The sequence below is a fragment of the Ahaetulla prasina genome, chromosome 12 (assembly GCF_028640845.1).
Source record: "Ahaetulla prasina isolate Xishuangbanna chromosome 12, ASM2864084v1, whole genome shotgun sequence".
Lineage (NCBI taxonomy): Eukaryota > Metazoa > Chordata > Lepidosauria > Squamata > Colubridae > Ahaetulla > Ahaetulla prasina.
In genome coordinates this window covers 1321244-1344711 of record NC_080550.1, presented here as the reverse complement: position 1 = coordinate 1344711, position 23468 = coordinate 1321244, and the positions used below count along the sequence as shown (strand labels likewise).

Here is a 23468-nt window from a genome sequence, read left to right as displayed (position 1 = left end):
TCTAAAGAGGTCATCCATCTCAAGCAGTACCGGAGACTGAACTGCCAACTTCGTAGCAGATGGCTGTCAAGAGCCTCCAGGGAAGGAAAGGCATCGACCACCCAGCTATCGTAGCAGCTGCCCCGGAAGCAGGGCTGCAAGATGACGGAGGGGAAAAGGATGATGAGGATGATGGTGGTGGTGGTGGTGGAGAAGAAAGCCTGGGAGATGCACGTTCAAGGTCCACCCCCAAGACAGGATGTTTGTCTTGAGCTGACCTGGCACAACTGGTCCCGCTTTCTGTTCCTGGGAAAGTAGCCCTGTTATCCTTCCAGGGGTGCTCCTTCCTCAACTCCTGGGCCCTACAGGGAGCAGGCTCAGACTCTGGGCCCACAATCCCATATGCCTCAAGGCAGAGCTGCCCCAGTCCTTGCTTTCCGGCTTCCCCTCCCCGGCCCCATATGCACCTGCCTGGAAGCCATGCTGTTGGGCGATACTGCTGCCGTCCCAGGCAAGGCTGTGTCCTGCGAGGTGTTGTCGGCCGGCGGGGTCGGCTGGTATAACCTGTCCAGGATGCCCTTTTGGACCTCCTCTGCCTGCGTGGATGGGACAGGAATGGGTCTACTGTAGCAAGCCAAGTTCCCCTCCAACCCAGCCCCAGCCTGGCTAACGGGCGCTCACCTGATCCAGCTGCTGGGTGAGCACAAACCTCTCCAGGCCCAGGATGGTGGAGAGGTGCTCATGGTCCTTGGTGAGGGCCCTCAGCCACCGGGTCAAGCCGTCCACCGTGGCCTGGCACAGCACCCACAGGAAGCGCAGGGCATTCAGCACCCGCTGCAGAACGTTGCTCTTCCCTGAGAAAAGACCAACCTGGGTAACACGCAAAATCTCCAGGCAGAAAAGGGAGCCCATAATAGAATAACAGTGTTGGAAGGGACCTTGGAGGTCTTCTAGTCCAACCCCCTGCTCAAGCAGGAAACCCTACACCATTCCAGTCAAATGACTGTCCAGTCTCTTCTTCAAAACCTCCAGTTTTGGAGCACCCACAATTTCTGGAAGCAAGAAGTTCCACTGGTTAATTGTTCCAAAATACCCTCCTCCTTTTGCTTGCAGCAAACTGCACCTGCACAATGGAGGATCCACCTCTTACAAGGGAGTCTGTTCAATTGGCCTATCTCTTTCTGAAAGCTGGAAACCCTTTGCAAGTTCCTAGTTAATTGTGTACATGTAGTCCTGGACTTGTGATCAGTTACTTAGTGACTAGTCAAAGTTATGACAGACCCCCTCCCCACCACCAAAAGGTAGTTACGATCTGGTTTCAGAATTATGATGCCTCCCCGGGTCACACGACCGCATTTTGGGTGCTTGCCAATCTCTCTGCATTTACAAACATATCCCCAGTCACCTGGAAACAAGTTATGGCATTTCTGCTGAAAACTGATGTTTACATCTGGTTTTCAGGAAATTGCTCCAAAGTGAAAGATAGGTTTGCTCCAAGACAATGGCATTCACTTAATGACCACTGCAAAAAAGGTTGTAAACTTGGAGCTGAGGAATTCTGGGAATTGAACTCCCCACATCTTAAAATAACTGAGTCCCAAGGAATTGGAAACTGAAGGTGGGCGGCATTCCCTTCCATTGTCAGCCTCGCCTTCCAGCTACCTGGACTTGTCTCCTCTTCTTCCTCCTCCTCTTCTTCCTCCTCCTTCTGGCTGCCTCTCTCATCTGGCAGTTTACCTGGCGGAGCTTCCTCTTGGGTCTCCTCACCTGCAAGAGGGAGAACTGGTGAAACCAACGGATTGTGTTCAGCTGGACACACCATGGCCACCAATGTCCTGAAAGTTGGCAGGAAGAACCAGCTGGCTTTGGAGAAAAGGTCTCACCTGGAGAAGAGGGACCTTCGGCTGGATCCGTCTCCTGTTCCTCTTTCTCCTGGCGCCGTTGCTTACGCAGGACAGTCCTTGTGCTGGTGACCCAGGCCTGGTAGGCCAGCTGGAGACAGAAGACAGAAGGAGAGATTGAGTCTGCCTCATTCAACTGCTGGAGAACATCCCAGAAGCAGGAGGTCCAACACCAGGAGAACCATCTCAGGACATCACCAGGTGGGCAGGGTTGAGGACAGACAACCCTGAGATTCCAAGTTTTTGGAAGACAACTCTACAATTCCTTGCTAGGCGTGGTGTTGGCTGAGGACGATTGGACTTAGTGGACCCTGGATGGCACAGGGTTTCCTGCCTGAAGAAGTCTCAGGACCTTTGCCAAGGAGCATCTCAAGCAGGTGGAATGAGAAGACACAGCCACCTGGAGCATGTGCAGAGGGCATTCTTATTAATATATGGCATTCATGCAGCAGCCTGTCAGTTCCTGGGGAGCAGGAAAATGGTCTTTTAAAAAGACGGATATATTCGTTTATCCAGCAGCTGTGAGCCCAACTACAAAGGAATTAGGAAGGTTTTGTACCTTGTATGTGTTTTATAATAATTTATCTTTCCTATAAATTCATTCCAGGCGGTCAGTAATACCCATACTGCCCACCTGAGGCCTTGTAGGGGGAAATCTCCTACCCCCTCCTCACCTGGAAGGCGCTCTGCTTTGGGGGCTTCAGATCTTCCACAGGTGACTCCTCATCCTCTTCGCTGTCCGTCTCAAACAAGAAGTAATCCCCCGAGTGCAGCACTAGAAGCCCCACAGCAAAAGTCAGTCAATGCCCTTCTCCTCCTTCCCCCCCCCACCTCAACAGCCCCACATGGGTTGGGGAAGGCCACGGCTCCCTCGAGAATACAGACATGCAGGAAAAGTGACAGAAAGACAAGAGTGCCTCTAGGCATGTACAGAGAAGGGCCACTCTAGAGGTCAAGGACAGGAAACAAGGGCAGCAAAGACCGCAAGAACCCAATTCAGAGGAGCTGAGCCTCAAGACCCATAAGGACCGTCTGCGTTCGACAAGGGGCTCTTCTCAGCTCTGGGTCTTCCTCCAGACCAAGGCCACAGCACAGGTGACCAGCCAGAGCATCTGGGCAAAAGGCTGCTTTGGACTTGGCTCTTCCTAAATTGTCCTCACGGTGGAGAGTCAAAACAGACCAAATCAACTCCAGCTACCCTCCCCCCCCCCGGTCACCTTACGGCATTCTCCTTTCAGCTCTTTTGCTGCAGTTGTGAATTTTGGATTTGATGCTTTGGGCCGTTCGTTGGCATCTTGGACATTGAGCTTTCGGCTGGGAAACTGCCTTGAATTGCTTTGTCAATAAGGCAAGACGCTGCAGGCCCTAAAACGGTGTTTCTCAACCTTGGCAGCTTGAAGATGGGTGGACTTCAACTCCCAGAATCCCCCCAGTCCACCCATCTTCAAGTTGTCAAAGTTGAGAAATATTGCCCTAAATGCATGGGTACACACACCCTGGGGCTTGCAAATGAACCCTGCCCCCCCGCCCCCAGTAAAACCCAGTGAGCTCCGAGGGATGTTCCTGGGGGGAGGGGCAATTCACGGAAGGCCCCACTTCTGTGGCTGGATCTTCAAGGGAATTCGAGTGAGCAGAGGGGAAGATTCTTTCCAAAGGGAATCGGCTCCCGCTGCCCCATTCTGTTCGTCCAAACTCATTACCCCTGTAATGGCCCTGCCTCCCCCGGCAGCCTCCGTCCACCCGAGAAGGAAGGGCTACTTCCTCTGGGGAAAGTACAGCAGGCGATGTGGGGCTGCCCTCCACAGAATGTGGTTTTCCTTAGAGGGAAGAAAAGAAAAGCAGAGAAAGTCAAAAAGATGCAAATGTTTCCCAGGCAACAAAAACATGCAGAGACCACCACCATCACCCCCCCGCCCTAGCAGGCATAAGAAGCGATGGAGGAGGAGAACAGCCACCAGCTGTCCACCAGGCAGAGTCCTTATCACTCAATAAAGTATTGTCCCTCAATCCTGGAGTCCTTAAGATGCATGGACTTTAGTTCCCAGAATTCCCAGCTGCCCAGGTTGAGAAACACTGCACTACAGGACAATGCTCACTAAACACTCCAAAAAGGATGTATCTGTAGCATGCATTGCCAAAGCAAACAAGCCTTTCACAGCAATTTTTGGTGGTCCGGCTCAGCCAACACGCCTAAGGCAGGTGTAGAGGACAGTGGGAATGTCCTGGATGGATGGAGGAAGAGGTACTATCAAGGCAATGGCCAGATAAGAGGGGACTGAGCCCAGGGCACGGATGTAATGTGAGAAAATGTTTCAGATGAGCCCCATCCTAGTTCTCACAAAGATAAAGGCAGGGGAAGCACATTCTGACTTGCAAGATTCTGCTACTATAGCTTTACAATAAGAGTAGGACTGATCTACCTGGTATTGGAGTCTTAGTCTGCTCTACCTAGTTGGGCTGACAAATAAGCAACGATCCAAGCCCATTTTGTGCTCCACCCATCTATAAGCTACAAGCAAGGAATGATTTAATCTCAGTGTATTGACTAAGGCCCAGCTGGCTAAGCCACACCCAAACCAGCCACAGAATGGCTCCGGTGGGAACCAGCTAGTCTGGACAGCTGTTTAGCTTCCAGATAACCCACCAAATAACTCAGGTCCGAGTTTGGGATCTGCATGCGGTTCAGAGCCTCAACTGGGGCTCCTTGCAAGGTCTCAGCTATGATCCCCGCAGGGTCCCTGAAACGAGCAACCAGGGTTCTGATGCCTGATGAGGTCTGCAGCTGCAGCGGTCTCTGGAAGGACCCAGGCAGCAAGAGACTCCAGAAGGCAGCCCATGCAAGAGATGGCCGGAAGACCCTGGAAGAGAGACAGGCCCATCCAGAGAGAGGCATGCAGAATGAGTTGAGATGGGTTGAGAGATGGACGGATTGAGATGACACCATGGTTAGCAATTGCAATGGCCTCTACCGACAGAGCCAGCAGGATGAATCAGGGTTAGTATGTCTGCCAGCCCGGAGGCTGGGCTGTACCTGTGGCGTGATCCAACCACGGGCGCCACCAGCGCTTCCTTTGCTGGCCAGGGTCCTTCTTGGCACCTGAGGCTGTGGAACAGGGTACAAAGGCAGATGAGGGACACGGGAAGGGCCGGAGGGGCAGCTGCTCCATCTCCTAACACACACGGATGCCTTCCGCGAGCCCAGGCCCAAACGGTCTCTGTCCCAGGCCTTCCTTCTCTGGAGGCAACCCATAACCTCTTGGGGGCAAAAGCCATGCCTGCTTCATGCGGCTGCCAGTGGGTGAAAGAAGAGAGGCCCTCCCACTCTTCATGAAGACCAAGCAGGGTGTAATCAAAGGCTACGTGGTGGTTGCAGGCAGGGAGAGCCCAAATCTTAGGAGGGGGCGGGTGGGACTTGCAAGGATAAAGGAAGACTCACATCCTCCCCCCTCAGCCTTCCATGGGTCCAAATGGCATCTAAAGTCACACTTCCCGGCGTCTCCCGTGAGGAGAATGGCTGCTTTTGTAAAATCTGCTGCCCGGAACAACGGCATGGCATTGATGTGACGTGGGTGTCCACCAGTGAAACCATACTGTGGAATAGGCCACTGCGGGAGATCTGCCGCCCTTGGGCATGGCCAAGCCATGGACTTCCTAGAGGTTTTCCAGAAACGTTCCCCAGCCCGGCCCTGAAATTCCCTTCACACCTGGCGTGGCTGCCTCCGTGGCCTCTTCCAAGTCTCTGGCCAGCTGTCCCTGGTGGTACTTCTCCTGCTTGGCTCGAATCCGTTGCATCCTGTGGGCAGAGGGCAGGAGTTGGGCACAGAGGCTTCATCTCTCCATGCCGTCATCCACCCTGGATCCTCTTTTGCCTGCACCTCAAGTAATTTCTTTGGGTCCCAGAAGCCAAAGTCGGTGGCTCAGTCCCGCAAGACCCTTCCTCCCCAATGCTCAGGTGTCTCCCTGCCCCATCCTGCCAAGGCTGGACTGGCAGCCGCCTCCTGGCATTTTCTCAGCCCTGCCTGAAGGACCCAGCTTGGTCCTGGGAACTCCACCCACCAGGGCAGAAGGTGCCCTCTCAGGGGCTTTGAACCCTCCACAGCCCTGATTCCCATCTGCAGATCCTTCAGAGATCCTTGATTCCCCCAGGCAGATTCCTCACTTGAGTCACTCTGATACAAGAGCTGATGGCTAACTCCATCTCAAGTCCCAGGAGGGCCAGTGTGGAGGTCAAATCAACAAAAATGAAATCCACTTCTCGCTCCAAAGAAGCTCCACATCTCCCACCCCAGCCCTGAAAGCTGGATAAACTCCTGCCCCCCCCACCCTGGCTTCCTCTCCTTCCCCTCCCATGAAACTCACTGCCGCTTAAGTTGGACCAAGGATTTCTTTTCAGCCTGGTGGTGGGCGGTCATCTGCTTGATCATCCTGGCTTTGAAGAGGGCGAAGCCCCTGCAGAGACACAAACCAGGATCCATGAATGTCAGAAAGAGCCCTGCTGAGCCACGATCCTGACTTCCAGGCACATGAACGGGCCAGAGGCCACTGCTGTCCGGCCTCAGCAACCAGGGCTTCGTGTTGACTCCAATCTGTGTACAGGATTACAATATAGGTAGTCCTCGATTTACGACTGTAATCAAGCCTGCAATTATGGTTGTCAGTCATAACGGTCATGAAGTGGGTCAACAGGTGAACCCTCCCAATTTTACAATCTTTTTTGTAGCGGTCATTAAGTGAACACCGTGGCTGTTAAGCAAACCCATTGAATTTTATGGGCGTTTTTTTGCTGGAAAGTGGTTTGACACACTGCATCAGCACTGCCTGACAGACACCACCTTCTCCAGAGCCCCTTCGCCCCAGCCCCTCCCCGCCCACCTGGAGGCCTGCAGGGCTGAGGCCTTGAGGTCGGCCCAGACATGCAAGAAGTAGCAGCTGAGGAAGACTCTGCGCTGGAGGAGCAGGAAGATGAAGCAGATGCTGTCCCAGATGATGCCGGCTTCCTCCACAGGCAGCACGCAGTCCTGGCTCTTGTCCACATCCTTGGCTGGCAAAGAAGGGAGGAGGGAGGGGCTCAGATGGGGAGCACAGCAGGAGGGGGCCCCAGACTGTCCCCCCAGCTGCCTTCCATCAGTGGGGACTCTGGGATCCCAGCCCCCAGAGGAGAGGAGTTTCTCCCTCTCTGTTCCGCTCAAATGGACACCTCTGACACCTTTTCTTTCAAATCTGTTTGTTTGTGATTGAGGACAACCATCCGCTCAAACCGACTAGAAGTAACAGGAGCAGCAATGAAAGGTCAGGTTTCAGGTGTTGTTTATGCAACACATTAAATGATAACCTTGGGTAAACATGCCAAAAAGGCTATCTATAGAATATGGAGCCAAAGTAAACCTAATCGTGTTTGGCTAAATCACGCTGGCTGAATCTCATCCAACATGCCCAAAGCGAGGTGTGTCTTGGCCTTTCTCTAAAGTCTTTTTAAGTCTACAAGCAACTTCTGGAGTCCCCCAACTATCACTGGACAAAGCAACAGTAACTGGACAGGACTTCTGTTGCTTCAATGACAGCTGGGTGTTGCTGTGAAGACATTGTGAATCATCAGTGGAGAAACAGCATAGCTACGGGACCCTTCTGTTCCTGCTGTTTTTCCATACTCCAGATCCACCACCAGAACTGGGGAAGGGAAGCGTCCCCTCCCAGCTGCTTGGATGTCAACAGAAGATACTCACGGTCATAGTAACCCTTGACGGTGCAGGCCAGGCTGAAGAGCTGAATGACCCAACAGAAGTTGTTCTGCATTTGCTGGACGAAGACGCAGGAGAGGAGCTGGCAGAAACAGAAAAGGAGTCACACCCCACCCAAAAGGGGTTGTCTGCATTCAGTCCAAAGACCCATCTTTTGTATATACACAAAAATCTGGACCCACTCTTTTGAAATGAATGACTTGGACTTGACATCTTTTAGTATGAGAGATGGAAGGGTTTGCAGGGAACTTGAGCCTTACCGAGAGCATATTCTTGGCAATGATCACCGTCACGTTGTAGAGAATCAGGCAGTCCCACAGGATCAGGCGGGCACGCAGGGACCAGCGCAACATGGCGGTGCCAAAGAGCAGCAGGTAGAAGCAGGCCATCAGGTAGCCCAGGCCAAAGATGCTGATGCGATTGGCCCCAGCGATAAAGACAATGACCAAGACGAACCAGAAGAGGTAGCGGAACACACACACCTTGACAATGTCTAAGTAGGACCTGGAAAGTGGGAAAAAGGGAAAGAAAAAACTGAGAATAAGAAGAGTCTAGCGGAATCAAATCAAGAATCCCACGAAAGTCATTGAATCTTTGATGGATCTTAATTGATTTAATCCCAGTGGTAAGGGATCTAAATGCAATGCTGGTTCAAACACCCTTTCTTATCCTTAACTAGGATAAGCCGCCCTGAGTCCTTCGGGAGAAGGGCGGTATAAAAATTTAATAAATAATAAAAAATAATAATAACTCATCCTCGTTAGCATGAAGTGAGCCAGGAAACTCCACCCAGGGGCAAAAATATGGGGAGGGGACTGTTCTGCTCTCACCTGCAATTGACAAAATTGGGCACGGGGTTTGGCTGCCCCTGCAGGGGCTCCAGCTGCTCTCGGTTGTCACCAGCCAATTGCACCCATTCTGCCGTTTGCTCATTGACAAAAACTTTCCACTGCTGAGATGCGCAGAGGAGCAAGAGGAAGTCACCTGTGGGAAGCAATGATTTTTTTTTAATGCCCATCACACCAAAAGGCACAGGAAAGCAAGTGTGGCTGTGGGTAGCAGAAATGCCTCCCCTTCTGGAGAGGAGGAAGAGCCCACTAGCGAGTCACCTCCCATCCCAAGGGGTGTGGCCCAATTTTGGTGTGTGTGTGTGTGTGTGTGTGTGTGTGTGTGACAATCAGAGACGATATTTAAGAACTGAAGGACATCTTTAAGGGGAACTGTCCTAGATGCCCAACTGTCACTGGGCAAGGGGCAAGATTCACAAGGGCTTCAACCTTCCCTTCAACCTTTGGGAGCTCTCCTTGGTGCTGAATTGGGCTCATTCCTGAATTCAGGCTGAGGCTCAACGGATAACAGAGGAAGGTTTTAATGACCCCAATCCAGTGGCAAAATATTACACCCTTTCCAAATTCACTTCCAAATTAGGACAGTCTTGTCTTGCCACTAATGACTACATAGTGTCAGAACAGCCACATGGGTAGGGGTGGGGTATTGGGTTTGAGGATTGATTCCTATAAGCCACTTGGAGTCACTGTGAGTGAATTGGACGGGTATATAAATTTCTTTAATACATTTTAAAAAAAACAATGGAATTTTTTTAAAAAAGCAATTCTCTTCCACCAACAGATTTTCCACCAACACAGCAGGGCTCCTTCCAGGTACTCACTCATGAGATTGATCGAATTGGGTTTCATGAAGAAGTCGGGGAAGTACATCCATTTGATGAGAACGGAGGTAATGGGAAGGGTGGGGCTCCACCTCCAGGGGTAATCTAGACAGGTAAGAAGCGGAAACATGGCATCTTGGGAAAAGCACCTGGACCCGGAGCCCAGAGCCTTCCCTGTCACATTTCAAGATCTCCCCTCTCCAAGGTTTTTCCTTTTTAGGAGGAGGACAGTGTGAACAGACAAGCACTGTGCTGACATTGTGTCTTTAATCAGCAGCAAGCGATAATCTTCCCCTCCAGGGAGTTTTACAGTTCTCACTGAAAGCCTAATTGATCACCGTCACTGCATCTTGGCACAGGAGAGTCAGTAATTTAACCAAGAACAGCTCCCACTGTCTGTCCTGGATCTCTCAGTTCCCACGTTTTGTGATGACCTTCTGGTCAAGGAGAAAACTCTTCCTGTGTCTACATCTCGCCATTATGCAGAATCTGGTAAATTTCTAGTATCCCTAAGTCAGCTCTTTCCTAGCTTAACATTCCCCAGATGTTGCAAGCCTTCCTCAGGAGGGAACTGCCCACTGAATGTTTGGGATGACTTTTTTCTGGCTAAACGTTCTGATCCTCGTGACGCGAGGATCAGAACGGCACTTGGAATGCCATGCGGTTGCTTCCTCTGCAGTTGCCCTTGGCTTTCTGTGCATTTTACAGAAGCAACTTGTCATGACTTCCATGAATGGGGATGGGGGAGGAGCAGAAAGGAGGCCAAGCACTAGTTCTACTTGGAAAGGAGACTGCAGCAATACTTGGCTGGCTCCCTAGGTTGGAGTCTCACCAATGCAGAGAACTGGAGGAATCCCAACACAGAGAAGGTACTGGAAGATGAAGAAGAGAGCCAGGAAGAGACAGTACTTGGGCCAGAGCTTGGCAATGGCCTGACGCCGCCTCCGGGTCAGGATGACAACCAACCAGCATCCATGGAAGATCACCATGAAGTTCATGCGCTGGCCAATCACGTTCACTGTCACTAGAAAGCAAATCTGAGGAAAGAGAAGGGAAAGAAGTCAAGGAATATAGGATGCTTTGGAAAACTTTGCTCTGGTGACATCTTGGGAGATGAACAAGAAATCTCTGCTCTGACATCAAGGATTGTTCCAAGACTTAAGAAGCTTTGGCCAAATACCTTTCTTTTATTTTTCTCTTTCTTATTTTTCTTTTCTTTTCTTTTCTCTTTTATTCATTACTGCAAAAGCTCCACCCCTTTTTCATATGCCTTGATATTTTTGCTCCCGACACTCCTGGTGCCTTATCGTACTGGCCAAACTTTTACTTCTTCATTGTACACAACTTAGGTAGCATCTTCTCTTCAGTCCAGCTCACCTCAAGGCCAAACTTGTAGAAAAAGTAGTTGATGAAGTACTTGATGCAGTTTAGCAAGCCTTGATCTAGGTTCTGGCGTGTTGCATCTTCAAAGACGGTCTGGGTGAGTGGAGGCACCAGCTGGTGTTTTTTGCGGTAGTATTCCTGGCATCGATACACCACCGCTTCAAAAACCAGCAGGGCTAGAACTTGCAGATGGTTCTGAAGAGGAAGAGGAAGATGAGGAAAGGGAGACCACCTAACCTTAACACCACATAGATTCCCTTCCAGATATGATGGACTACAACTTCCTTCAGGGCTGGAGGGGACCTTCTAAGAGAGAACATCTGCTACGCACCTGGATGTAACCCAGGCTGGGGTATCCCTTGCGAATACCAAACCAATTTGCCGGGTCAACAGGACCTTGGTAGAGGGTAGAATTGCCAATCTCCTCTGGTTGGAGGTTGGTCGCATTGAGCAGAGGCTAGAGGGAAAAAGGGAATTATACTGTAATGCAACACATCAGAAGAAGTTATGCCGTCAACAGAATCACCATTCTTCCCGGGAGGTTAGGAGAGAGTATAAACTCTTGATCTGATCATCAGCCAGCATTTCCCCGGTAACCACTATTTTTTCCTCTTCCCTATCTATTTCTGGAACTGTCTCCCACGCATGCATCCTGAGGTTTGAAGGTGCTTCCCTCTCCCCCCATTTCTGGGTCTAAGGGGGGGGCGCATTTACCAAGCTGCAGTTTTTGTCGTAGTCTTGTGGGTTGACGATCTTCAACTGGTACAGCATTTTGCAGACGATGATGATGCAGGCCCAGATGGTGGAGAGGCAGGAGGCCATATGGCAGAAGCGGCTGTAGGGCACCGCAAAGGCCCACAGCACCACCAGCAGCAAGTTCATCACCGACACCTGGGGAGGGGAGAGGACAAAGTTGACTTTGTAAATATATACAAATAGAATGAGACTATTGCCCTATACATTGTAAGCCGCCCTGAGTCTTCGGAGAAGGGCGGGGTATAAATGTAAACAAAAAAAACAAAAAAAGAGGATGCACACAACAGCTGGAACTCTGGGTTGTGCAGGGGAGGCCAGCAGACAATGTTCTGATGAGTTGACCAACCTTCCTTTAATTTTAAAAAACAAAGTTCCTCACAGGGCAGCAAAGGGCTGGGAAGGTTATCCTGGTGCTGAGGGATGTGTCCAGGTAAGACTCCTGCAGCCTGAAAGGGGATTTGGGGCTCTGCATGGCCCACACCTTTGCACACAACCAGTTACCACCTCTGTGGGCCAAAGCAGATCCTTTGCCTTTCCTGGCTATCTCACCTCAGTGACCAAAACATGCTCAATATGGAGATTCTGCAGGCATTTAATTCATGGGAGGAACCGTTTTGCAGGCTGCCTCTCCTCTATCTTACAGGCACCTGTGGCTTTCTGAGCTGCCACTTTAAAGGCCAAACGGTTTAATACCTGGGGGTGGGGGGGGTGTCTTGCCTAAATCAAGCCCCACCCTCGGCCATCAGCAGTTCCCCTCCCGGGTTCTGTCATTGTTCTAGGACTCACCTCCTGCAAAGCAACCCAGATGATGTACAGAGCCACCAACTTCAAAACGTGCAGCTCCAGCAGGCGCAGGACAAAGACCTGGATGCGGCCGAGGATGTCTGAGAAGCTCTTTCCCAACACCGAGAGACGCTGCAGCACCAGGCCCCACTTGCTGGGCACCCCGTCTGTGGGAGGCAAAGGAGGAGGAGGCAGAGCTGGGAATATTTAGACTCCACCAAGTCTGGTTCTTTAGAAGGCTTTGCCCTCCCCAAAGACTCCAGTGAAAGATAAAGCCAGTTTCAAACGAAATAACTCTCCATTCAAAGGGAAATCAGTCTATGCTCCACAAGTTTAGTTCTCTTCCTGGATGGTGGAGATGGTGGAGGTCAACTGATCACCTGGAAGAGGGTGAGGAATAGGAGGAAAAGGATCTCTCCAGAAGGTTCACCCTCCAGGAAGACAATTTGTTGACCACCAACTGGTTTTTCTTCTAATGGAGAGTTATTTCATTTCAAGCAGGCCTTCTTCTTCAGCTTTCTCCCCTTACCTTCAGAAGAGGCATCAACATCGTCATTTGGCTCAGGGTCTTCAGCCTGGAGCAGCTCCTGGCTTCCACTAATCTCTCCCTTCCTAAAATCAAGAAGAACACCAGCAGGATTCAGAGTCCGCAAGACGCCCTGGGATTAGAATGACAAGATCTGGGCAGCGGCCAAGACTGACTTACTTCCTTCTCTTCCAACCAGCACATTCATTAAAAGCTGGCTCAGGAAGCCGGGACCGACCCACCTGAAAGCAACGGACATACCCTGGTGAGGTGACGCGCTCCAGATCGGTGATGCGCATGAATGGTCGGTGGAAGTAGTGGAGCTGAAGGATGCAGGCCAGCAGGAAGAAGCCTGGAATGAAGATGCTGGAGAAGAGCTCTGAGACACTGAACTGCTCCAAGCCAAGGTCACCCAGTCTGGACAAAGAGAAAGGAAGGAAGGAAGGATCTTCTGAGTCTTGAGGTCAAACTGAGCTGATTTTGACCAGACAGGACCTGACCTATGTGCAATCGTCTACTGAATGGACAAATCAATTTGAAAGCATTCAATTCATTCAAATCTCTTAAGTTGATCTGAGCGTCTCAATGGTCTACCTGGGAAAAGGAGAGTGTTTTGATTTCCTTGAAACCAACAAGAGATCTATCTCAACCTATCCCCTGACTTAGAAGATCCCAGACCAGGTAAGGAGCCCTCATCCACAGATCCATAGGGCTTGGGGCTGCAAAGCTGCGGCTCCACTCACTGTTCATCGGTCATGTGGGTGAAGTTCCTCCAGTACATGGGGAAGTCCTCAAACTGGAAGGTGTAAACAGCTATAAGGACTAGCATGGTGTAAGCAACCACAAACCACCAGAAGGCCTTCAGGAGTTTCCTCCAGAGATCGTAGTAAACCTGCAGAAGAAGTTGGGGGCAGAGGAGGATAAAGAGAAACATCTAGTCATTTTCACACAGTAGTGCATTTCACCCACTCCAATTTGTTGTACTTGTTCAGGAGACCCAAGAGGTATCTTAGAACAGGTACGAAGATGGCTACCCCATCTGATGAATGGACCTTGTTCGCATTGCAGGACTTTTGTTTCAGAGTTAAGGTAGAAGTGCTTGGGTAAAATTCTCCTCTTCCCCAATTCCCAGAAGGCTAATAGTAGGGATCCAGATGAACCAGTCTGGCTTGAAAGCCACAATGACTGGGAACACTAGGGACAAATCTGCAGTTCATCGGGATGAGGCAAAAAGTAGGTGGCTTTCCCTGTTTTCTCCCCCTTCGTTGCCTCCTTGTCCTTTTCAGCCCCTTAATCTCTAAAAATCCTGGCACTGCTCTGCTCCAAGGTCATCACCTGGAAGAGGGTGAGGAACAGGAGGAAGAGGAACATGTAGACAATTTTGTAGACCACCAGCCGTCCAGCAAAGCTGACCACAATGAACATGCCCGCACAGACTAAGATCCAGAATTTGGCATAGAAGCCCTTCACATAGTTGCCCAGGACTTTTAGGACATCACGCTTGGATTCTGGTTCTACAGCAAAGAAGAGGGGAACAGAAAAGTGGGGTTCGGAATGAACTGGATCCCAGTGCAGAACGTAACCCTCATTCAGACTAAAAGGGCTGTAGCCCAGTTGACTCATCATGCCCAACTGGAAAGCGATGCACTGAGTTTAGGCTTAGTGAGTTTTGGGAACCCAGGCCATTGCAGGTGATTCCACAAATGTTGGCTTGCACACCTCAGGAAGTTAGGTTGGCATAGTCCTAAAGACCAATCCTGCCCTCCAGGACAAGTTAAGACAAGGTTTGAAAATCACCCGGACAGAATTCTTTCCAAGTCCAAATATTGGGTTGCCAAGAGGTCACCAATAAAACACCCACAAATGCAAAAATGCAGCTGGATATCCATTTAGCAGGTAGATTGGATGGGGAGGGGCTTTAAGTCCCGCCAAGGTCAGGTTTTTAAAAGTTAAAATATGTATTATTCTTCACTGGATCTGCTTCTCAGCCCCGTTTTCAGCGCCTCGGAACTCACCTGCCTCGATAACCATCACTTCCATCAGGGGGGAAGAAAGAGGTTTCTTTTTCAGCAGCTTCTCCTTCACAAATTGTCGCACCAGAAGCCAAAAGGTCAAGGTATAAAGGAGCTGTGGGGCAGAAGCAGTGGAGAAAGGGAGGTCAGGGCATTTGGGTCAAGCCCTGGACCAAAGGAAGTGGGGCAGGTCTCAGGAGGCAGGAAGGGCTGCAAGTTAAACAGCAAAGTGGAAAGAGCCCCACAACAGTTTTTCTCAAAGTGCAGTCTGAGAACTCCTGGAAGACCACCCCCCCTCCTAAGGGTTCCTGAAATCAAAATTATTTGCCAGCCTGGACTGAAAAATAATACAATATTAAAATTTGTCTACTTATCACCTTTTCACACTTTTTTCTTTTTCTTTTTAATTGCACTGTCTTTCCTCCCGTAAAAATTTTTCCCGATAAAAATTTATTTAAAAAAAGAAAAGAAAGTGCACACACAGAGAGCCAGCATCCTTCATTCTTGTACTTTGTCATGAAACTGGGCGTCATTTCTAGTCCTGCACACCATCAACTTTTGGGCTGGGGAATTCCGAGCATCGAAGTCCCTGCGTCTTAAAGCACGCTGGCTGGGGAATTCTAGCAGTTGAAGAAAGTCAACAGCTTAAAGTTGCTGAGGTTGAGAAACACCGGTGAACATCACAACTTTGTGCTGAGGGTGCACGATTCCCCCAGACAGCAGACAGACCTGCTCTGGAGCCCCACCTTCTAGCCAAGAATCAGCTGAGAAAGAAAGAAAGAAAGAAAGAAAGAAAGAAAGAAAGAAAGAAAGAAAGAAAGAAAGAGAAAGACAGGAGGAAGAAAAACCAATACAGCAGTAAAAGAATAATCGAATCCAATGCTGACATCCATGGTGGTCAATCTGGGCTCAGGATCCTACCTTAGCCCCCAGGTCCAGGCAGGGGTACGGAGGCCGCACCAGCCCCAGCTGCTCCAGGGGCATGAAGCCGACCTTGGTGGGCAGTTCGGGCTCCAGGTCCATCCCCCAGACATACTGCAGGCTGCAGAGAGCGATGCCGTAGAGAAGGATGAAGGGAGAGCAGAGCATGGCCAAGTGGTGCCTGTTGCGCACGATCCAGATGAGGCACGCCCAGAGCAACAGCACGAAGGTCAGCCAGCTGTGGTAGGTGATGCTCCACACCTGGAAAGAACCCCAGAGGGATTAGCAGGCTGGGATGGGAAGTGCTTCTCTTTTTATAGGTGTACAACTTTATGGATTGTCAAAAACACAAGATTAGAGGATTTGAAAAAAAAAGAAAAATGATTAAAAAAAAGAGAGAAGATAAAAATACAAAAAGCAAAGAAACACAGAAAATAATTTCTGTGATGTGCATTTCTACAGATGTGCATTATTTCGTAATCCTGTACAATTCTGTTCAAGCAAGAGACCCCAAAGCATTTCAGATTAGGTCTCCTGCTTCTCCATGAATCTAGGAGAGTCTGTGATGCTACAACTCATTGCATTATTGTGTTGTGTTAAATTATCCTACAGCACAAGGATGGTCATATTTCACTTTATATTTGCTTTTGGACCTCACAAGTAACCCAGTTATAATACTGGACTAGAATGAGGTGTTTTGTCAGGAAGGTGAGTGACCAGGGCTGGCCCACCTCACACCAATGGGATTGAGGATGGTGTCCCCCTGCTTCAAACAGATTAAATATTTGCCGCCAGGGCTTTTCTTTCGTTTCCATGCCGCCGTCTGCTGCTCCCCCCCCGGCCCCAGGACTCCCCACTCACTCACCATCATGGCAATGAGGGCGCAAACGTAGCTCTGCTTCATGACGATGTGGCCCAAGGAATGAAGCAGCTGCATTTTCTCCTGGGGACGCTTCTGTTTCCGGAGGGCTGCAGAGGGCGGGGGGGGGGGGTTCTTTTAGAGCAGGGTCCAGACCTCCCCTCCCCCCCACAAAAAAACCCTCTCAATTGAAGGGCAGGTAATACAATGCTTCACCTGAGTGATCGGTTCCCACAATTTCATGCACGGTGAGGTCCTCCGTCCCAGAAGCCTCAGGGTCCTGGACCAGCATCGGCTGCAAACGTTGTACAAAGTGAAGGATCAGGGCTCAGAGAAAACCCCAAAGCAGCCCAAACTCAGCTACATCCCAATAGGCATTTCTGAGCCTGGAAGCATCAGGAGACACATCTGGAAGGAGCCGTCTTCCAGCCCTGGCCGGACTCCCTTCTGAAGGGGGCTATGCCGTGATCTAAGAGGGCCCAGTCCTCTCCGCCATGTTCTGCTGCTTCTAGGGACCCAGCCTGCTCTTTGTGCCAGCTGCTTCCTTGCTGATGTGAAGAGGGCCCAACCCCGCAGGCTCTGCCCTCCCTGACCCGACTTGGCACCCGGAGCCAAAGCCACACCCTCGCCTCACCTTGGCATCTTCAGGCAGGTGGTCTTTGTCCCTCGACCGGTTTTCCAGCTCCAGAAGCTCAGAGGTTGAAGACTCGGAATCTCTCTGCTTTTTTTAACGGTTTAAAAGGGAAGAGTGAAAGGAGGGAGGTATTTCCAGTGTGTTGATGCTCCTCCTTCCCTGACATTCCTGAAGCCAAGGTACCAAAAATCACGCAGAGACTCTTGGGCTCACCTGCTCAGAGGAGCGCAGCCTTCGGAGCTTCACCAAGGTAGCCAAAACATAATAGAGCAGCAAGAGGATGCCTGGATTGACATAGACGGGCCAGGGGTGATGGACGTCCAGCAGCAGCTTGTTGGGCTGGTTGCAGCCTACGGGGAGGATAATGGCCTTCAACCCAAATAATCTACAGGAGAGATTGAGGAAAGCAGCATTCAGACCCTGCCTGTAGATACAACGACCGAAAGTCATCTTGTCGCTCTCCGAGTACTCTTTATTCCTCAGGGAGGCCCTGGACCCAAACACTTCAAGATGCAAAGAAAGCAAATATTCAGAGAGCCTCATATTAGTAATCCTTTTGCGCTCTTCTGGGTTCCTCAAAATCAGTTCTGGCACACCAATCTTCCCAGCTGCCTCCATCTGGTACACAGTCTGAACCTCAGGGTCCCCTGTTAAGACTGCAGAGGAGAGGAAGGGAAGCTCCCTCCCTCCACCTGGGAATCTTGGATGCTTAACCCAAAGGGTAGCAAATACCTGCAGTTGTTCAGGAGTTCAGGGCCAGGAGGCCCTTCAAAGGGAAACGTGCCTCTGGCCTATTTACCTAGGAGGTGCCTGGAGTCAGGCGGACCCTGTCAAACCCCCAGTCAGGAAAGAAAGCTATCCTGGCCACTCAGTTTTATAAGGACTTGGGGGAGGAAAAAACAGAGGGGCTGGCTTTTTCCAGTCTACTTCAGCTGCTCTCCTGCTGAGACCAGGATCAGGAGGGAATTTCACAACCGATGGACATCTCTCCAGCTTTTGCCTGGCATTTGGCCGAGGGAGGACCTTCTACTTTATGGGGAAAGACTGAACCTCGAGAAGATCTACATTTACACCAATAAAGCGGTTTCCTCCCGTCACCCTGATTTTAAGAAGGATGTTTAAAGAATAACAGGGCACAAACTATGCAGTATCCCCCCACCAGCAAGGAAGTCTTCCAACAGGAACAAAATCCTGGTATAAATCCTGGTGGTGTATGTCAGGCCACCAAAGGCTGTATCCTTCCAGAGCAATGGAGAGGACACCCCACTTACCGTGCCCAGAGGCCAGTGGGTGGAAGGATGTTCTGCATGAAGGGGGTCTGGTAGCCATACAGGCAAATGAGGTGGCCCCCAGCAAAGACGTCCACCATGATGCACAAAGCATTGAAGGCCAGGTGGCTGGTGGAGAAGTGGCAGGCCCACCAGGTCATGAGGCCCACAAACAGCAGGTAGTAGACACTGGAGAAGGCCGAGGGCAAGGTGATCCCTGGAAGGCAGAGAAGAAGACTTGAGATTTAGTGGCTGCTTGGCATAATGGACCTTTGCCAAAAAAGAGAGCATAAGAACTGGAACCTTTTCTTTTAAGGCAAGAAACATTGATCCAACTGCCATGATCTTATTGATAGTTCTCTAAGGTTTCGGGGTGGCCAGGCTCCACCAGCTCTGACTGGCTGGCAGAGGCACTTCAGGCGGCTTCTCTCTTACAGCCAATCCAAACCTTATGTTCTCAGGAGGAATTTGGAGCCACAAATCCAGAGTTAACCCTCCATGCTAATGTCAGGAGAAGTCTGGAAAACCCTTAAGAGGTCACATCAGCCCTGCCAGAAAAGTGATTCAGCTCCATGTTCCAGATGGCTCTCTTTGCTCCTGCAGAGTCCTGATTAACTCTTCTCACCAAGATCTGAACATCCATGAAGCCATCACACATTTCTGTGGTCCCAGGTTCCCCCAGCTGAGTCCTTCCCGATGGGCTGGGCAACAACCCTCTCATTCCTACTCAGAGATGGTTTAGAGATCACTGGCGATCAAGGAGCACCCCAGAAGTAGCCTCTTCCTTTCTGATAGCGGCTTTCTCTCTAGAGCAGAAGAGTTTCGGTCTCCTTTGGTTTCTTTCCCTGGGTAATTGGGAGCTTCCTGTTCTGGAGGATTGCTTCCTATTGACCCGGGATGAGTAGGCCTAGCAAGGAGTTCTGCCTTTGTTGTTAGGGCTCAGTTTAAAAAGTTGTAAAAGAGAAGCTTCTAATTAACAAGGCAAGAGACCTGGGTTGGGTTCTTCAATGGGACTGGTCAATATTCTTGAATGCGTCGCATTGGACAGAATGTCTACTCCACTTCTAGCTGTTAAGAAGCAGCCCTAAAAGGTTCCAACTAGATGCAGATACTCAGAGTAGGAGGTTCTTTTGAAATACACAACTGGGTCATCCCCTCTCCACAGAATCCTCAACACCTACCTGCCAGTGCAATTAACACAACAGCCAAGATCTTTCCAACTGCCATCAAGAGCCCGTGAGCCTTTACCCGGAGCCGAGCAGCCAACTGTGCCCGCCGCCTTGGTGAGCCTGGGGCCGGAGCGTCAGTCCCTCCGTGGGACTTTGAGTGGCCCTCATCAATGGCTGCTTCTTCCTGAAGGAAAGGGAAAAGTCACAAGAGGTCACTCAACACCTACAAGAGACTCAAACGCTCTTTTGCGAAGGAGGTCTGGGAGCAGGGAGGAACCAACTTGCCGCTGGTGGGGGGAGCTTAATGTAACCTGGCAGAATTCTAGAAAAGCTGATCAGGTCTCTGAGAAATTCAGAGACTGGAAGAAGGACAAAGCTCTAACTAAATGCTCAATACCCAATCGAAAAGGGGGAGAATCTCCCTCTGGGGGCAAATGTGGAAGCCTGAGCTGCAGAATGGAAGTGCCCTCCTCTTCCCTTCAATATGGGCATCCTATTATTATTATTATTATTATTATTATTATTATTATTATTATTATTATTATTATTATTATTCATTAAACATGAAACTCAGTCAACTGAACATTTAAAAATGCATCCCAAATACCATTGACTGGTGCTAATGGTTGATACGGGTTGCTGCCAGCATCCGAGGTATCAACCAAGTACCTTCTTAAGATGTTCCAAGTAGCGCAGTTTTTTGCAGTTCTGCTGGTGTTATTGCAGGAAGCTGCAATTTGTTGATGTATCTTATAAAATTCTTGGACATGGTACCAAGTGCCCCGATGACAATGGGTATCACTGTTCCATGTTTCATCCATAGCCGTGTAGTTTCGATTGCCAGGTCATATTATTATTATTATTATTATTATTTTAAAAAGGTGGTAAATTTTCATTACCAGAGGCACAATTAAAAAAAATAGAATAACACCACTGTAGAAAAACCGAAGCCACCGGCATTGAAGGGACTGGGGCCCCTCCCAGTTTATAAATCAAGGCATGGCCAGTTTTAGCTGCTGTTGCCAATCTGGATGATTTGACAGTCCAAAAGGGGGGGGAGGGATGTGCAGCTGGTGCTCTCTGATGGACAAGGCCCCTCCCTCCCCCTGACCAACACCTGGCCCTGTTTATCTCCCACAAGGGCTTTGCCAAGTTCCTTCCACACAGAGCGGCTTGTCTTGGCTTCTCTGCCTGGCTCGGGTTCCCCAACCCAGTGTGGTTTTTCCAGGGTGGCGGTTCCTGCCCTGCAAAGTTGCTCTGTGGCTCTGCCTCCTTGACCCCCTGGCTCCAAGGCCAGCCCACGGTGCCAAACATGTCCTGAGCAGAGAAATGCCCCACCCCTCTTTCTGGGGGAACCAGCCATTATGGCTGGCAGCTTCTCCTCCCCCTTAGTCCCCCTCCCCACATCAGCAGGAAGGGGAAATAGGAGAGGCACGTGGGGGGCAGAATAAAGGCCCACATTTTTCCTCCCTGCATAGGAGGAGATGCACCCAGCTGGGTTTTTACACTCTTGATCCTGTTTTATTGCAGGGTTTTACAGGCAGCAGAGAGGATTTGGGGGGAAAAGGGAAAAAGGTAGAAATGTTAAGTGCTGGTTCTAAGGCTGGCCCAGTTCCACTTGGGCAGAGCGGAAAGTCGGAAGGGCAAATGCCCCCAGAACACAGGGAGAAGCCCTAAAAAAAAATCGAGGGTGGGCCTTCCTCTGCCTGGACCCACCCACAGAGCTGGGATGACAGGAGAGCTGGCTCCTGCTCCCAGCCAATATGTCGGGAGGGCTGGGGAGGATGAGAGTTGTAGTCCAGCCTGCTGGGATGAGCCCAGACTGGGGAAAAGTTGCTTCAGCAGAGAAGAGAGGAAGCTGAGGGAGAACTGAGGGCCAGCCGATCCACGCCAAGCTCACCTGTTCTTGGGGGAGGGGGGATTCAGACGGATGGCTCCAGGTGATGACCTCCCCTGCTGGCTGCAAGCGGCTGCAAATGCCAAGGCAGATGGCAGAAACCAGCAGGATGCCCAGGTCGGGGGCTGCCAAGCGCACCGAATTGGGGATGTCATTTAGGTCCAGCCTAGAATTGGGGGGCGCGTGGGGAGGGGAAGAGAGAGAGAGAGAGAGAGAGAGAATCATCTGTAACAGCTGAGTTGGGCAGCCCTAAAGCAAATAATGAACCAGAGGGCAAATCCTGCCCCCCAGCTGCCCAAGGGGGTGATAATCGTAAGGGTGAGCTCCAAAATACCCCTCCCTGAGAACATGGTGGACATCTTAGAAAGAGCAGCTCTCCCCATACTTTCCGCCCTTACCTGGTAACCCCAATGTGCTGAGCCAGAGTTTCCCATGTGCTGCCTGGGAAGACAAAGAGAGTAAAAAAAGAGACTGAATCAGCTACCAGCTCTGACCTCAAATGCAATTCAAGCACATTCAATTGGCAGCAAATGAATCCACTGAGGATCCAGTTTCTATCCTCCTTAGGCGAGATGAATTGGATCCAACCTTGGGCTGCTTCCACAGTCAAGAGATAGAACTGAAGGCTTAAGATTAAAAAATCCCTTTTCTGGGGATCCAAAGCTCCACACATCTATTTTTGCTCCAAAACACAGAGCTGAGGATTTCTGAATAGTAGCAGAAACTGAAAGCTATCTCAGATGTTCCAAATCTATTGGGAGAGCTGTTTTTAATCAGTTGACAATAAATTCTGATTATATTCTCATTTTGACTCTTTAGCTTAAAACGCATCTCTGTTACTACGGTAGGTCAGACGTAGCTCCTTCCACAGGGCATCTGGCTGAGGACCCCCGGCTGACCTCCGGAGTCCCCACCGTATATTTCTCCCATCCCACTAGGACCTCTGGCTTTGGCTGGTGGGATTCTGCGCCCATCGAAACCAAGTGGAGCAACTTAGGAAGTGGAGTTAACTTAGGAAAATTAAACTGAATTGGTCACCAACCCACAAGCATCTAGGAAGAAGGCCCACCAGTGGCTGCTGAACCTGTTTCTTCTGCTACGCTTGTGTGGCCGTGAAAGGACCCAACGCAAGTAAACCACCAACACGCTTCCAAACATGGTAATGTGGAGCTGTGGGTTAAGCTCTCCTGTCAAGGGGGTGGGGGAACAGTTTATATAGATCCCCTGCAGATAAAGGAATTTGTTCCATGTATGGAAAGTTGTAGGGAAAGCATGAGGGGAAAATCATAACATAACATTTCTCATCACTAAGAAACCAACTTTATGTTTTGGGAATATTTTGAATTTTGAAGCATGTTTCAAACACAGGTTTTAGCTGGAACAAGGTAGCCCTGTTTCTGGAGAACAGTGATGGCAAACTTCAGAAGGTTCAGAATTTTCCACCTGGATGGAGAATTTCAGGAGGAAACAACAGCAACATTTCCAGGGGCTTTTTGGGGAGGAGGGGGGGAAGTTCAGATACTAGGGTGTGAAGTGAGAAAGGAGGCTCTCCCCCCCCCACCGCCCACAGCAGATCCCATGGTAAGGAGAGATCTCCAAACAGGACCAGGTCCCAGACCTTTCAATCCAGCCACATCTGGGCTCACAGTCCAGTCTTCCAAGCTCTGTGTTACAGCTTCAGGTCAATATTTATATTCTCAAAGGTCAATGCTAATCTCTAGCCACCTTGGTTGGCCATTTTCCTGGGCAGGATTAAACACACCCTTGAGGACTGCAGGAGTACTAAACGTCTTTGGGTGAGCAGCTGGAAATGGCCATTTGGGAGAACAAAGCAGGTGGAGAGGGGGAAAAAAAGGATTGGAAGAAAACCGATAAATGGAAAGAATTAAGTATCCCCTTTCCTGCCCCCCACCCTTTCTCTGCTCAATATTCTGTCAAGCACTGAATTCCTGTTGCATTATTCTACATTTTTA

At 50.2% G+C, this 23468-nt stretch overlaps 1 protein-coding gene across 5 annotated transcripts in view; it reads right to left on the bottom strand.

Annotated features, from left to right (window-relative positions):
* PIEZO1 (piezo type mechanosensitive ion channel component 1) overlaps positions 1-23468 on the bottom strand; it is a 58666-nt gene that overhangs the window by 10162 nt on the left and 25036 nt on the right. For 3 of the 5 annotated variants that reach the window (XM_058155085.1, XM_058155083.1, XM_058155081.1), the window contains exons 4-36: positions 21894-21936; positions 21499-21661; positions 19611-19782; positions 18433-18646; positions 17375-17546; positions 17162-17248; positions 16744-16822; positions 16534-16637; positions 15669-15929; positions 14751-14862; positions 14071-14249; positions 13479-13627; positions 12997-13152; positions 12739-12821; positions 12213-12376; positions 11385-11561; positions 11002-11127; positions 10665-10865; positions 10120-10324; positions 9288-9392; positions 8449-8602; positions 7879-8122; positions 7604-7700; positions 6753-6921; positions 6240-6329; positions 5585-5673; positions 4912-4983; positions 3581-3697; positions 2555-2655; positions 1863-1971; positions 1642-1746; positions 661-833; positions 451-575 (exon numbers count right to left, since the gene is read on the bottom strand). In XM_058155085.1, coding sequence (XP_058011068.1) covers positions 451-575; positions 661-833; positions 1642-1746; positions 1863-1971; positions 2555-2655; positions 3581-3697; positions 4912-4983; positions 5585-5673; positions 6240-6329; positions 6753-6921; positions 7604-7700; positions 7879-8122; positions 8449-8602; positions 9288-9392; positions 10120-10324; positions 10665-10865; positions 11002-11127; positions 11385-11561; positions 12213-12376; positions 12739-12821; positions 12997-13152; positions 13479-13627; positions 14071-14249; positions 14751-14862; positions 15669-15929; positions 16534-16637; positions 16744-16822; positions 17162-17248; positions 17375-17546; positions 18433-18646; positions 19611-19656 — 4265 coding nt within the window. In that variant the 5' untranslated portion in view covers positions 19657-19782; positions 21499-21661; positions 21894-21936. The remainder of the gene's footprint in view (positions 1-450; positions 576-660; positions 834-1641; positions 1747-1862; positions 1972-2554; positions 2656-3580; positions 3698-4911; positions 4984-5584; positions 5674-6239; positions 6330-6752; positions 6922-7603; positions 7701-7878; positions 8123-8448; positions 8603-9287; positions 9393-10119; positions 10325-10664; positions 10866-11001; positions 11128-11384; positions 11562-12212; positions 12377-12738; positions 12822-12996; positions 13153-13478; positions 13628-14070; positions 14250-14750; positions 14863-15668; positions 15930-16533; positions 16638-16743; positions 16823-17161; positions 17249-17374; positions 17547-18432; positions 18647-19610; positions 19783-21498; positions 21662-21893; positions 21937-23468) is intronic. The other 2 variants (XM_058155082.1, XM_058155084.1) reach the window with 2 other exon arrangements.